This window comes from Amborella trichopoda, chromosome 1, assembly GCF_054954075.1.
Source record: "Amborella trichopoda isolate Santa Cruz 75 chromosome 1, AtrichopodaSantaCruz75HAP2 v2.0, whole genome shotgun sequence".
Lineage (NCBI taxonomy): Eukaryota > Viridiplantae > Streptophyta > Magnoliopsida > Amborellales > Amborellaceae > Amborella > Amborella trichopoda.
Window position 1 is genome coordinate 37,021,044 of NC_142336.1, and position 14,472 is coordinate 37,035,515.

General features: G+C 39.8%; 2 protein-coding genes and 1 long non-coding RNA gene across 3 annotated transcripts; 2 read left to right on the top strand and 1 right to left on the bottom strand.

Moving 5' to 3' along the window:
* On the top strand, positions 1-6,895 carry LOC105420579 (putative ribonuclease H protein At1g65750). Its single transcript, XM_011624686.1, has 2 exons — positions 1-65; positions 6,454-6,895. Exons 1-2 carry the CDS (start codon positions 1-3, stop codon positions 6,893-6,895), a joined length of 507 nt encoding a protein of 168 aa, XP_011622988.1.
* A 2,369-nt stretch (positions 6,896-9,264) lies between these two features.
* Positions 9,265-11,211, top strand: LOC18433223 (uncharacterized). Its single transcript, XR_966645.3, has 3 exons — positions 9,265-9,501; positions 9,968-10,052; positions 11,049-11,211. It is a non-coding gene; the product is annotated as an uncharacterized LOC18433223 (long non-coding RNA).
* Positions 11,212-12,673: 1,462 nt separating this feature from the next.
* LOC105420578 (uncharacterized) lies at positions 12,674-13,222 on the bottom strand. Its single transcript, XM_011624684.1, has one exon. It carries the CDS (start codon positions 13,220-13,222, stop codon positions 12,674-12,676), a length of 549 nt encoding a protein of 182 aa, XP_011622986.1.
* Positions 13,223-14,472: the final 1,250 nt, after the last annotated feature.

Here is a 14,472-nt window from a genome sequence, read left to right on the forward strand (position 1 = left end):
ATGGGAAGTAGGCAGCTTGTCGAGGCCAGTTATGGTTCCGGTACTGGTTCTGGAGTACCGGAGAAGTGAGAGAAAAGGGGGCACATGGTGTAGTAGGTTGTTATCAGTGAACTCCTGCTCACCTCCGAGGGTTTTCCGGTGACTTTTTGTTGTCGGGAAGGTGAGGGGAAGGTTGAACAGTGGGTTTCTGGCGAGAAAAGCGGTTTCCTGGTGAGTAGCCAAAAGGTCGCGGGGGAGTGATCAATTGCTTAGAGACGAAGGGTCACTAGGAGGTAACGGTTGTGGGGAGATGAAAGGCCACCGACAGCGAACGGCCAGCGGAAGGTGAATAGTCACGGCAACAAATGGCCACTAGGAGGTGAACAATCGCAGGGAGTCGAGGATCTTGAGTAGTTAAAAGGTCACCTGCAGCCGAAGGGAAACGGGAACCAGAGGGTCGCAAGGGGATGAAGGGTCTTGAAGAAGCTGGATAATCATCGTCTGAAGCATCGCTAGCGAACACGCGTTACCATAGAGAACTCAACGGACGTTAGCCTTAGCCAGCATTAGCCCTTTGTCAAACACAGGTGGCGTTAGTCCTTGGCGACACAGCCGGCATTAGCCTTTGGGAAACACAGCCGGCGCTGGGCCTTAGAAACACAGCCGATGTTAGCCTTTGGGAAACACAGTCCGTGCTGGGCCTTAGAAACACAGTCGATGTTAGTCTTTTGAAGACACAGCCGGCGCTAGTCAGTGCCCTAGTCGCTCATGGATAGCAACATGACACGTCCTACGTTAGTGGCGTGCGGCGGTTGCTGTTCACTCGATCCTTTCATGAATGACAGCAAGTTGTGCCCAGCAGTGGTTGTGCTCAGTGATGAGTTGTGTGCAACGATTGTTGCACACGGTGCTGAGTCATGTGCGGCAATGGTCATGCACAACGCCAAGTCACACGCGGCGATAATCACACACGATGATAACTCAGGTAGGCAAAGGGTGGTGTCCAATGGTAAGGTCAGGTTTGTGAAGTCTGTTGGAAGCCAAGTCTTGCAGCACAACAGTGAACTCCATGTTGTTTTGTGAAAGGGTGCTCACTGTGAAGAGGGTGTGCTCTCCATCATAGGCCAGTTCTTTGCCAGAAGGGTCTGCTTTGTATGTCTAATGAACTCGATCTAAAACCCTTCTACCCTCTTGATGCGAGAGCGGATTTTTGGCCTGTAACCATCCTCTTTTCCTCAGATGCAGGACCAACGCTTGAGGTCAACTGTCTTCTTTTCCTCAGATGCAAGAGCGACGCTTGGGGTCAACCGTCTTCTAGATTTATCTCGTCGAGCTCATCAGCTGTGGCTAGTATGTGCTGAGTAGGAGGACGAGGGTATGTGTACAGGGTGTGCTAGTATGTGCTGAGTAGGAGGACGAGGGTATGTGTACAAGACCTGACCCAAGGAGGCTTGATTCTGGACATTGACTCGAGCTAACATAAGGGTCGCCCCGAGGTGTGGCTCGAGTGGGTAACCCACGAGCCTTTGGGTGCGTGCGAGAGGTGGAGACCCTAGGGTCTCTGCCTCGATGTGTCGAGCCTCTAAGCATAAAGACCCGAGGTGGAGCAGGAATGTGGGGGGTAGCCTTGTGAAGACCCACAGAAGAATGGAAACTTCATTGCCTTTTGCAGAAAGGGACTGGGCAGCCTTTCTGCGCATCTCGAAAATACGACCGACAAGTGACTTGCCTGTGACAGGCTGCATGCTATGAGTGGTAGCAGACGTGCTGCCAATGCAGAGTGCTTTGGTGGGGGTTCCACCATAGCTAGGGGATTAGGAGTTAGGGACCTTTAAGTCCCTTCTCACGCCTATCCAGGTTAAGACCTGAGAGCTAGACACTGGTCTTTGCTAGGAAGGAAAGTTGGGAATGAAGATCGAGGAACTTGTTCCCGGGGGACGCTCACGAATATAGGAATGAGAAAATCCTTGATTCAGATAAATGGGCTAAGAAACCTGGAAGCCATGTGTGTGTAGAAAAACAAAAAACAAATGAGAGAATAGCCAAATGAGGACGATCAGACAAAGGCGTAGTGTATCCCCAGTGGAATCGTCAACTGATTAGGTGCCTCGATCTCGCCCTCCAGGTCGGGATGATCTGGTGGCATGTGTCTCGGGTTTCAGGGGAACCCGAGACTTGAGACCGCTCTCTCGGGAACCTTGTTAGTAAACAAGGGCACCAACCGATGAGAAAAGAATTTTAATGTGAGGCGGGACACACTTCACCTGGGTCCGTGCACTTGGGTTTGACTCTTATGGCCGCCCTCTTAGATCATGACAAAACATCCCCCAGTCCTACAACTAGTTTGAAATCGCCTCCCTTGGCCTGTACTCTCATGTTTTTGCCATCACATACACATGGTTAATTTTACAAGACAGGTGGACCAAGGGACCCCACCTTGTCTTTGGGCGAATGCACATGGGCAGGCGCATTCAAAAGAAGAAAGGGAAGGAATGAGATGAAGATTTGGGGTGATAAGAGGAGAAGGGAGAAATAGAATAGAGGGAAGAAAAGAGGAGAAAGAGAAATTTGACCAGGTGGCTAGACTGACGCAGTAGCTAGACTAGTAAGTGATTGACCCAGCGTGGTAGTAAGATGGGCACGGTAACTCAGATCGGCATGGGAGCAATACTACTCAACGACAGAATGATCACCGACCAGTTCTGGCACGATGGCTAGCCTGTCGTGGCAGCAACACGTGCGCGGTAACTCAGACCGACATGGAGGTAGTACTGCTCGACGACAGGACTACCATGACAGTGCTAATCTTAACCTTCCTTGGTCAAACGAAAGCAGAAGAAGAAAGAAGAGAGAACAGAAAGAGAGGGAGAAGAGAAAAATAGAAAAAGAGAAAATGATAAGAAAATAGAAGAGAGAGTAAGGAGAGATAAAAGAAAAGAAAGAAAGAGAAAGAAGAGGACGAGAAGAAGAGAATAAAAGAAAAGAGGAGAGAGATGTGAAAAGAAGGGAATAAAAGAGAGGAGGAAAGAGAAGAAAAAGAAAAGAATAGAGGAGAGAAGAAAGGAGAGTAAAAAAGAGGAGGAAGAAGAAAGAGATGGGAGAAGAGAGAGAAGGAAGCGACAGAAGAAAGAAGTAAGAAGAGAGAGAAAGAAGAGAGAAAGGAAAAGAGAAACATGGATGGCGATGAGGTTCCACTGTCCATGACAGAAGAGTGAGAAAGGGAAAGGAATATGGATGACGATGAGGTTCTGCCATCCATAATAGGGGAAAGAGAAAACATGAATGGCATTGAGGTTCTACCATCCATGATAGGGGAGAGAGAAAATATGGATGGTGATGAGTTTTTACTGTCCATGATAGAAGAGAGATAGAACATGTGAGAGAAGACATGGACGATGATGAGGTTCCGCCAACCATGACAAATGAGAGAGAAGGAAAGAGAAAACATGGACTGCGATGAGGTTCTGCCGTCCATGACAGAAGAGAGAGAAAAGAAAAGAAGACATGGACGGTGATGAGGTTCCTCAGTCCATGACAGAGGAGAGAGAAAATATGGACGACGATAAGGTTCTATCACCCATGACAAAAGAGAGAGAAGGGAAAAGAAAACATAGACGTTGATGAAGTTCTGCCGTCCATGACAGAGGAGAGAGAAAAGAAAACATGGACGGCGATGAGGTTCTACTGTTCATGACAGAGGCGAGAGAAAACATAGACGACGATGAGGTTCTACCATCCATGACAGAAGAGAGAGAGAGAGGGAAAAGAAACATGGATGGCAATGAGGTTCCACCGTCCATGATAGAGGAGAGAGAATAGAAAATAAAATATGGACAGCGATGAGGTTCTGCTGTCCGTGACATAGGAGAGAGAAAATTGAAGAAAACATGGACGCCGATGAGGTTCCGCCCGCCGTCCATGATATAGGAGAGATAAAATAGAAGAAAACATGGACGGCGATGAGGTTCCGTCGTCCATGACAGAGAGAAAGAGATAAGGGAACTTGGACAAAGGCCCAGCCCGCCACTCGGGTTAAGGCCCGGTACACTGTGTATGTTCCAAGAGATTAAGGGAAGAAGGAGGAGTTCATGCTCGACAGTGAACACCGCCATGCATGACTGAAGAGAAGAGAGGAAGGAAAGATCAGAGAGAAATAAAGACAGAAAAGAAAAAGAGGAGAGAGAAAAGAGAAGAGAAAAAGAGAGAGAATAGAGGAGGAGAGAGAAAGAGATAGTCGAGAAGAGGAGAGAGAATGAGATAGATGAAAGGAGGAGAAAGAAAGAAATACATGAGAAGAGGAGAGAGAAAGATAGAGACAAGAAGAGGAGAGACAAAGAGAGATAAGAGAAGAGGAAAGAGAAAGAGAGAGATGAGAGGAGAAGAGAGAAAGTTACCTTCATTAAAGGGTATCAGACTTTTTTTTCTCTCTCCTCTCTCTCTCTCTCTCCAAGATGTACCCAAAATTTCATTGTGAAACTCTCAAATTTTATTCATGAGATTGAAAACTGAGGGATCATTTTATAATTAGGTTAAGCATGTATTTATATAATTGGGCCCAAACATGGGTGGATGCCCAAATCTAGCCCAATTGATGATAATTACAATTTATTTGAATTAAAATAAAATCTAAAAATGGGTACAAAAGGACAGTTTTGCCCCTTCCCAACAATACATTGAATACCAAAACAGTCTCTGCTGCTGCTTTAAAACGTGTGTGATCTTCCATAGATGAATTGGGGCTGTTCCGACGTCTGTTTGGCTGAAAGATGATTGCTTTCTTATCGGGTACGGCATGATGATCGATTTGATACTAACTTCGAGCCACGGATCACATTTTTAGGCCACGATTATCCAACTCGAAATTTGTATAGATATTGAAAACTTCTTATCGATAACGTGCTTGTTTATTGATGTTTTTCTTTAGTTTCTTCGTTGAATTGCACTGAGCATGCCGTCATTATCGTATTGCAACAAACGCAACTCGATTTCATGCCCGAATGAAGATTTCGTTGTCTTGGGTTTTTGGCCAGATCTTGAAATCCGATGGCTGGAATTTGCAGCAACTTTGACGCCTTCGTGTGCCGAATCCAACCGTTCATCGTAAGCAGAGTTCAGACCAGACATAGTCTCGGAATAGCGTACGAATTCTCTCGAGTTTTTTTTCCTGCTGGGGTATCGTCACCACCGTGGCACATATCAAAACACTCGTATTGACAAGACGAACACGTTCACCAAATTTGAGAGCGATCCGACTCAAGATGAGTGAGATATGAATATTTGAAGTTATTGTTGTGACTCTATGAACTAGTCTCCTTTAATGGAGATTGGTGCAGGGAGGCCGAACAGGAATAGCGTACGGCCTATCCTTTTTTAATGTTTCACCCGTAACTTTGTCCTGGAATGTCTGTTTAAGCCGAAACTTGACCCCTAAGGGCTTTCGACCATTTGGATCCAATGGTAGTAGTCTCACAGCTATTTGACTCACCAAAAATGGAGTTCTAGTTACGCGGTCCGTTTCAAGGTGCTAGAGGTTGATTTTTTTGAAATTGTTTTTTTGTTTGCACTACCTTAGACATGTCGAATTTCGACGAAACTTGGCAGATGGCCTTTTGGAGTGCTTAGGAAGATTCTGTCGTATTTTGGGGTAATTATGAGACTGTCAAGAATTCCACTCTATATCAGGGCTTTATTGACCGGCTTCCCTTTTATTCCGCATTGGGGACCCAAGGTACTTAAAAATGTGTTCAAACACTCAGATAGTTGCCTTTCATTTGCTGCTTTGGAAAAAATTCTTCAACGTGTTTAAGTAAAACTAGATTTATGGAAGTTTAAATATCTCGTCGTTGGAGGTAGAATTACTCTAATTAAGGCATATTTGTCTAACTTACCTATTTACCAAATGTCGATCCTACAAATCCCTTATTCGATAGCAAATAAGATCGAAATGATGATGAGGAACTTTCTGTGGGGATCCTCTGTGGAAAAGAGAAAATTCCATCTTCTTCGATGGGATAGAATTTGCACACCCAGAAGGGAAGGTGGTCTTGGGATTAGGAAAATCGTTACAGTGAACCAAGCCTTGTTTTGTAAATGGTGGTGGAGAAGTTTAACTTGCAAAGACCACTTTTAGTACCATATTATTGTTTCGAAATATGGAGTGGATAAGTTTAGAATATGGGTGGGTACCAGAAGGAGGGACATGGGTATGTCTCCAACTTGGAGGTCAATTCAGAATTGTAAAGCTTTGTTACACAAAGACATTCGGTGGTCTATTTGTAATGGCAATAATATTTCATTTTAGCATCATAAATGGGTTGGGGATGCTCTTTCTTAATATTTTCCAGAGAGGGGCTAACCCCAACGCTATAGTTTCTAATTGTTATGAGCATCGGGGTGGCCAAGTTTTGTGGAATATTGAGCTCCTTAGAATAGGATCTCTGATGCACTCTTTTCTGGACTTTTCGGTTTGCTAAGATTATTGGATGAGGTTTATATCTCTCTAAATGTTGTAGATGAGGTTGTGTGGGAGATTGATAAGGATGGAGAATTTTTGGTGAAGTCAACGTACCAGCTACTTTTCCATGATCGATGGCGGTGGTCAAGACCTAGACTAGCCGTCATTTGGAGGTGGCCCTTACCTTTAAAGGTGCAAGGCTTTATATGGCTGGTTGTTCAAAATAAGGTGCTGAAAGTTGACGATCTTATCAAGAGGGGGAAAATATTGTCGAATATATGTCCAATGTGTAAAGAGAATTGGGAATCTGGAGATCATCTTTTTCTGCATTGTTCTTTTACCTTTTGCATTTGGAGAAGGTTCTTTGCCTTGCTTGGGTTTGCGATGGTGATGCCACCAAATGTTGAAGGTGTTTTGCATAATTTGACGATTGATTTGCCTCAGATTGGTGCTATCATTTAGCAAATCGCTAAAAGTGTAATTTTATGGGAAATATGGCAAGAGAGAAATAGATGAGTGTTTGAAATGATAAGTATGCCATTTGAGATCGTTTGGGAGAAGATTCTACATGTCATTTGGCTATATCTTTTGATTACTAAATTTGGTCAAGATATCTCAGAGGTGGATGTTAGGAGTAACTTAAAGTTGTTGTTCCAGTTGGGCTTTTTGAAGTGCAAACCGAAAGGGTAGGTGGGTGGCTCCGATTGTTGGGGTTTTTAAGTTAAACTTTGATGGCAACTCTTTAGGAACCCAGGTCCTGCGGGATTTGGTGGTGTTCTAAGAGATTGGCAAGGCACTTTTATATGGTCGTTTGTTGGTCCTTTAGGGGTGTGTAATGCTAATTATGTCGAACTATTTGCTCTGTTCTTTGGCCTTTGTATCGTTGTGGATAGAAAATTGGGGAGTTTTTGTGTCTTTGAAGGTGACTCATTGAACATCATCAAATGGTGTAAGGGGGAGCAGAAGGTTCTTTGGGAGTTCAAATCGCTACTTCTTCAAATTTTAGACCTTTCTCACCCCTTCTCTTTTTTTTTTGTACATGTGTATGGGGGGTTCCCTCCTTTCTGAGACTATTGTCTCTAACTCTGTAATCTCCTTTTAATTGAATAAAATAGTGGAATTTCTATCAAAAAAAAAAAGTACACTAAAAAGGAAGTTTACTCAAAAGTACTCCGTAGAAGATCACGTTAAACTTCATATTATACTACATGCATCGTACCTTAGGCTTTGATTTAGTTGCAGACACAAGGATTCGAATAGTTGATGCTTATCGCAAAAAGTCCTTAAAAATGCTAACCTAATTTCGGTTTTTTTTTTTTTTTGGAAATTACCAAAGCCCCCCCAAAACTACACTTTCTATGCAACTTACCCCAACCTAACTTTTTCTCTCACTTTTTTCGCCAAAATATACTTTCTATACAAAAATCCCCCTAACCGAAATAAAAATAAAAAAATGCCGAAACTACCCTCCCTTACTTTTGCCTTACCACGCCTTTCTCTCCTCTATCTCACCAAAATAGGGGGCTCTGGCACCGTGTAAGTGCAGTCCGGTAGTAGCGCTCCGACACTATGTAAAGTTCGGTCGGACAGTAAGGCTCCGGCACTGTGTAAAGTGTGGTCTGGCAGTAGGGCTCTGGCACTGTGTAAAATGTAGTCCGGCAGTTGAAAAGGGAGGTCTGGCAGTTGCAATGGGCGGTCCAGCACTTGTGCGCTCCAACAATATGATGGTGAGCTCCAGCAATGTGCTACTGGGGTCTAAAAGTCAACATCAAATATATCCAAAATGATTTTTGTGTACGGGAAAGGCATTTCTGTCTAAAAAAATGAAGAGGGGTATTTGCATAAAAAGTTTATTTTGAGGAAAAAAGTGAGAGAAAAAATAAGGTTGCGGGTAAGTTGCATAGAAAGTGTGGTCTTGGGATCTATAGTAATTTTTTTTAAAAAAAAAATTTTCTTTCGTGGCCCATTTTTAAGAAAAAATTTAGGGCATATCATTGGTTGGCATTCCCATTCATTTTCTAGGTATAAACTAAGCCAAAAGTAGGGGAGATTCAAACCAAGGTATCCATGTGTGAACACGATGCATGGCTTAGCTTGGAATGTAAGGAACGAATTTATTCTTTAAAGAAAAGGTATAGAAAAGCTAAAGCTAAATGGTTCCATATTTTACAATCCCTTCCCTCACTATCTCTCACAATTCACATCCTCCCCAATTTTCCATTATTCTCCCATTTTACCAAGGAGCACGTATACTATGCTCCCTCAGGAGCATTGTTTACTTCTACTCCCTCGGTTAAAAGACCTACTTGGGAGGATCTTATCATTTTGAAATTTTGGTAACCACTTAAGAATTACTATGATTATTCTCTTAAAAAAAAAAACAATTTCCAATTGAGTTTTCTAAGACTTGGATCTCACCATCTAAAAATTGAATGGTCTCTATTCAATCTTCAAACATTACTTTTCAAGTGCATAGATGGTACAATTAGGATTTTTTTTTTTATTGTGGGTTGAAGAGGTTACATCCCTAAAAGTTTTAGGGTCAAAACTTAATTCTAGATAGGGTTTCATTCAATGGAGTAAATGAACAGTCTACTCCCCAGGGAGTAGAATATCTTTTGGCTTTACCTAGGAACTTCACAATGTGAAAGGTCTATTGATTGCTAAATACACTTGTAAAAGCCTTACATCATCAATTATTTTTCTTGATCCTTTCATAGGAGTTTGAGGGGCACCTTCTAATGCTATCAAAAAAGTCCAAATAGGGATTTGGAATATGTGAAAGGAAAGGCATCTAGACTATATTAGAGGAATGCATACTACTCTTTGTTGGCTTTAAGTTATTGGAATGAGAAATAAAGGATAACTTTTTCTAAAGCAAAATTGTAGCAGGTGCCAACTAACCTAGGGAAAAGCCTTTTTGACTTTAGAACATCCCTTGCATATAAATAAATATGAATCCCAGCATTGCAATCAAACCAAGCACAATTCTACTTTCCCCTAACACTTGCAAAAAATGCCTAAGTTTGAAAATCAAGTGAAAGAAAGGAAGCAGCAGCCTCCTCCAGGTGCAATTCTTCTTCTTCATCTTCTTCCTTTTTTTTTCTTGTTTTTTAATTATAAATTCTTTTGATCGTCTTCTTCTTTATGATTCTTGTTTTCTTTATAAATTATATTCTTCATTTAGGCGCATTTTTTTCAATTTTGGTTGTCCAGATTCATTTGGAATAACTATTTCATTTTGAGGACATATGTGTAGACAAGTTTTAAGAACAAATTTTATCCAAAATTTTGTGATAACTAAGACCAAAAATTTGGTGTTAGGCTTCTTCTTGCCTGAAACCATGAATCTTGCTTTCGTTTAAAAGAGGACCATGAATTTGGGAAATTGTATGTATTTTGCCTACTTTGATGATAAAACCCTAATTATGAAAGTTAAAGCTTCCTTATTGGATGCCAACAAATTGCACTTGGGGTATTTTCTCTTTTTTTCTTTCTGGTAAATATTTTCTCTTACAAATTTGTGGATTATAGGTTATCCACAAGGAAGTCCCCCGCAGGTGAAGTCAAAATGTCCTCATGTAAGAAAGAAGGGCGACAGGGGTTTCATTGAGGGATGGTAAAATTTCTTATTACACGCACAAAATAATCCGATTTGTGTGTTTGTGTATGCATGTGTATGCAATTTTTTTTTTTTCCTTTTTTATTTTATTTTTGGAATCAATGTTTTGAGACTTGCCCTCAGGCCAGGTACTCGGCCCTAGCTTGAGACGAGTTACTCGGACAAGTTGGACTTAAAACTCTTGAAAAATTAAAAATAAAAACATTAAAAATAAAATAACAAATAGCAAAGATCAAACAAAACCATAAACAACCTAAAAGTCTAAATAAGTTTAAAAAACTACATAAAACATGGATTTTAAAAGAAATTGATTTTATAATTGGGGATATTTTTAAAATAAAAAATAAAAAAAGGATACATGACAAGAAAACTCAACAACTTTTGCCAAAAGCATCTAAACTACATATACAAATTTTATACGCCAATCCATATATGTTTTTTGATGTTTTTTATTTTTTTATATACGCAAAATTGTAACGGTTAATCCAGAGTAACTCAGTGAGCCAAGGGTGAGTCTGAGTTTCTCCTTGTTACTCTCTTTTCTCGTTCTTTTAGTCATGTTCCTTTTGTTATAACTTTGATATCATTCTAGTGTCAAAAACTTTATGAGGGCTCGAAATATATTTTGATCCCTAGCTATACAAATTAAAATTTAAAAAACAATACATATTGAGAAGATCAAGGAACCCTTGAAAATTTTGAAAATAAACAATTCAGATAACTTGTTACAAGATATAATAGTCTTGAAACTTAGACCTTCTTTTTTTTTTTCCTCATATTCATATATCTCAAGGTCAAGATGATCAATTGAGGGGTCTTTAATGCCATAACACTATATTTTTGTATATTTTTGAGGTGCACGTTACTTCAACAGTATAAAGTGGGAACCATATATGAACTTTTTCCTAAATAGAAATCATTTCCGTGTGTTATGTTTCCCTTGGAGAAGCTCTAAACTGCCATTGAAGCTGATCTTTTTATTTCCTCACGCAGTCTTGCCGCCCTTTGCTGTTGCTGGATCTGTGAAGAGTGCTGCATATAATTTCTCATAGAGATAATGGTGTAATTGGAGAGAGAGAGAGATGTCTGGTTGTCGTTGTAATTGAGAGATATGTATATTAGTGTTTTCATATACTAAATATATGTGATTCCGCAACTTATGTCATTATAAATAAGAGAAATTTATCAAATTATCTACAAGATATGAAAAATTTAATACTTTTTCCACATCTTCTGATTTCATTTCGAAATACTTACAGAAAAACAGATGATATTGAGTCCGAATAGTTGTAAATAGGTAAACTATTAAATAACTCATCTTTGATGAGTATCTCGATAAATGTGCATTCCATTTGAAAATTATAAATCCACTAATGTATCTTGCTGTATCTTTTAGATCAAAGTACTAGATGCACAGGTTTCCTAGTAACACTGACAAAAAAGGTGAATGGGCAAAAAAAACGGCATCCAAGGTCAGCAAGTCAGCCAAAACAAAGGATCCAAATATTATTGGAAAATAACAAAACAAAGGATACAAATATTATTGGAAAATAATAAAAATGGAATATGAAGGAAAAGTGACAAATAAATAATGCAAAAAAAAAAAAAAACAAAAAAAAAAAGGTACAAAACCTGCAAAAGAATAATTTTAAAAAAAAATATAACTTTAGAACCATCCAAAACACAAACATACCAATAAACTTGGGTGGTTAGAAAGTTGGATTTCAAAGTTCCCAACCAATTTCCTTTCTTTTTTTTTTCTTTTTTTATTTTTCATTTTTTTTTTTTTAGGTCGCTCTGTCTACCATAATTCATCAGTTTTCTTGTGCTTTGGGTACTTTGAAGGTTGGACTTTCGAATTGTCCAACACATGTGCCAAACTTTTGAAACACTCAAATACAACACAATTTTTTTTTTAATGTGTTGTCTAGGAGTTAGATTTTTGAACTTTAGGTAAAATAAAAAAAAAATACAAAAAATTAGAACTCCAATGTACCATAACCCAAAATATGTATCCATGCTGTATATTGCATCATTTTCTATTGCATTTTTTTCTTGTCCATATGTAAATTTTTTAAATTATTAAGGAGGTCAAATCATCCAATCTACCATAATTTCACACGTGCCTCCTCCTGACATTGTTTTAAAATACCCAAAAACAAGATGGCCATTTTAACTTTGGCCCACTTAAGTGGCCCACCTGATTATTTTAATCAGGGTTCTTGAAATGAAACAAGTAGAGATATTTACATTATTTGGCTCAGCCCAAGCGGCACAAGCCAAATGATCAATGGACATTTAGCTTTTTAGGCTTAGGAACCCAGATTTGATTGTTTTTTCATGGGATGTGATTGTTCTAGGTCTCCATCCTTCATAATAAAGGTTAATTTAGATATTATATTTGAATCAAGTGACGTGTATGAATTAGTGGTTATATACCTGCTTGTTTAGTATTGGAACCAAAATATTTTTTTTTTTCTTTCTTTTTTGACAATTTTAAAAGCTTTTATTAAAGAAGAGGTGAAACATCATCAGATCACATAAGAATTAAAGCATAAAAAATAAGCGAAGTAGGAGAGGAGATGCTAGATTTAGCAAGGACATCTGCTGCATTGGCCTCATGGTAGACATGAGAAAGAAATAAGAAGACCAGGTGTGGAACAGAGGTCAATAATTTTCATCCTAAAAACGTGAAGAGACCAAGGCATTCTTTGCTCCTGCTTGCACCATTTGATGACATTGAAGGAGTCACCTTCAATGAGATTCTCTCCTGAAATGCCTTTACTGACGATAATCTTCAATCCCGGTAAGAGGGACGAGATTTCTGCTTGATTAGCCGTGGTATTGCCACATGGTCCTACATAAGAAAAAATGGTTGATCCCTCATGGTCTCTAAGCAAGCCACCAATTTCAATAGGATCCGGATTGCCAATGGAGCTTCCATCAAAGTTAAGTTTAAGAGAGTCCATTGGAGGTACCTTCCGAACAGAGTGAAGACGAATAGTTGGAAAGTAGGAGTAGACAATGTTAATAAAGATGTCAATACGAAAAACTCCACAACCTTCAGCCGTTGAAGAAAACCAATCCCATAAAGTCTGCAAGATACGATCTTTAACACTTTCAATAGGAAGAAAAATCCCATCAAAAGTTCTCTTGTTAAGTTCCATAAATCTGCCACATAATAGCACTTCTAAAGATTTTCCAAATCAAAAGACCTTTAGAAGGCAAACAAGGCGGAGTAAGATGATGAATGATGCCAATTGTGTTTGCAAGCAGCATAAGAAAAAAGCCCAAGGTCTGGAAAGCCCAACGCCAAATATTATTTACAAAAGAACAATGCAAGAATAAGTGGTTCCCAGTTTCCTCATCATATATACACAATAGACAAATATTTGGTAAGACTTTACCCCTAATTCGAAGATTGTCGATTATAAGGCATTTTGCCTTGCAAAGCTACCCAGAGATTTACTCGGTTCTCCATAGGTATAGGCAACTTCCAAATAGAACCAAGGGAAAAATTAGGCCATCTCACTCGTTCATGAAAAAGTAACCTATATGCAGACCTTACTGAGAAAAGCCCATCACTTTTACATTTCCAAACAACCTCATTTGAGCCCGCATAAGAGAGATAGATATCTTGAAGAAGCTCTAACAAATTCCGCAGTTCTAAAATAACACTGTCAGGCAACCTATTATATGTGCACCCAATATCCCACACAGACCCGAAGAAGAAGAAGAAGAGCATAGGTGTGGGACGTGTCCAGGCCTTAGCCCTCTTAGATCATTTTAAAAGCCCTTTGGCTGTCCAGCAGCACGGTTTGAATTCGGCCCCCTCAGAAATCAATATCTCACTTAGACTCTCATTAAAAATAGCTTTTTAGAGTTTGCTTATGGTAACCTCTTCCTAATAGATATCTGGGACAGGGATTCTAGTGTTGAGGGTTAGAGTGATAGAGAAGAAGAAAAGATAGAAAAATAACGAGAAAAAAGGTAAGAATGACGATAAATTGGTGGGGGTTTAGTTTAAACAGAAGAAGAAAAAAAAAAAGATGAGATAGAAGAAGCGCGAGAATGACCCAAGAATTGGGCAGCCTCCCGGAATAACCTCTCCCAAGAGTTATTATCGGAGACAAGAGAAAGGTACTAAGATCAAAACCTTGGTACCTAAAGGGTTCGAGAAGTAGAGCCGTGTGACTTAGCCCATGTATATGTCACTAACCCAAATAGCCTCTTTAAAGTAACCCTGAAAGAGAGAAGAGGGGAGAGAATGAGAGAGATGGAACTCTCTCTCTCACATCCCAAATGCTCTCACAGTCCAATCACTATGTAAACTGGTGGTTTAGAGCAGTCTTAGAGTTTAAAAACTCTTTGAGGGAACTGCCCCACGAAAACCCCGGCTTGAGTGATTGAGTGCAAA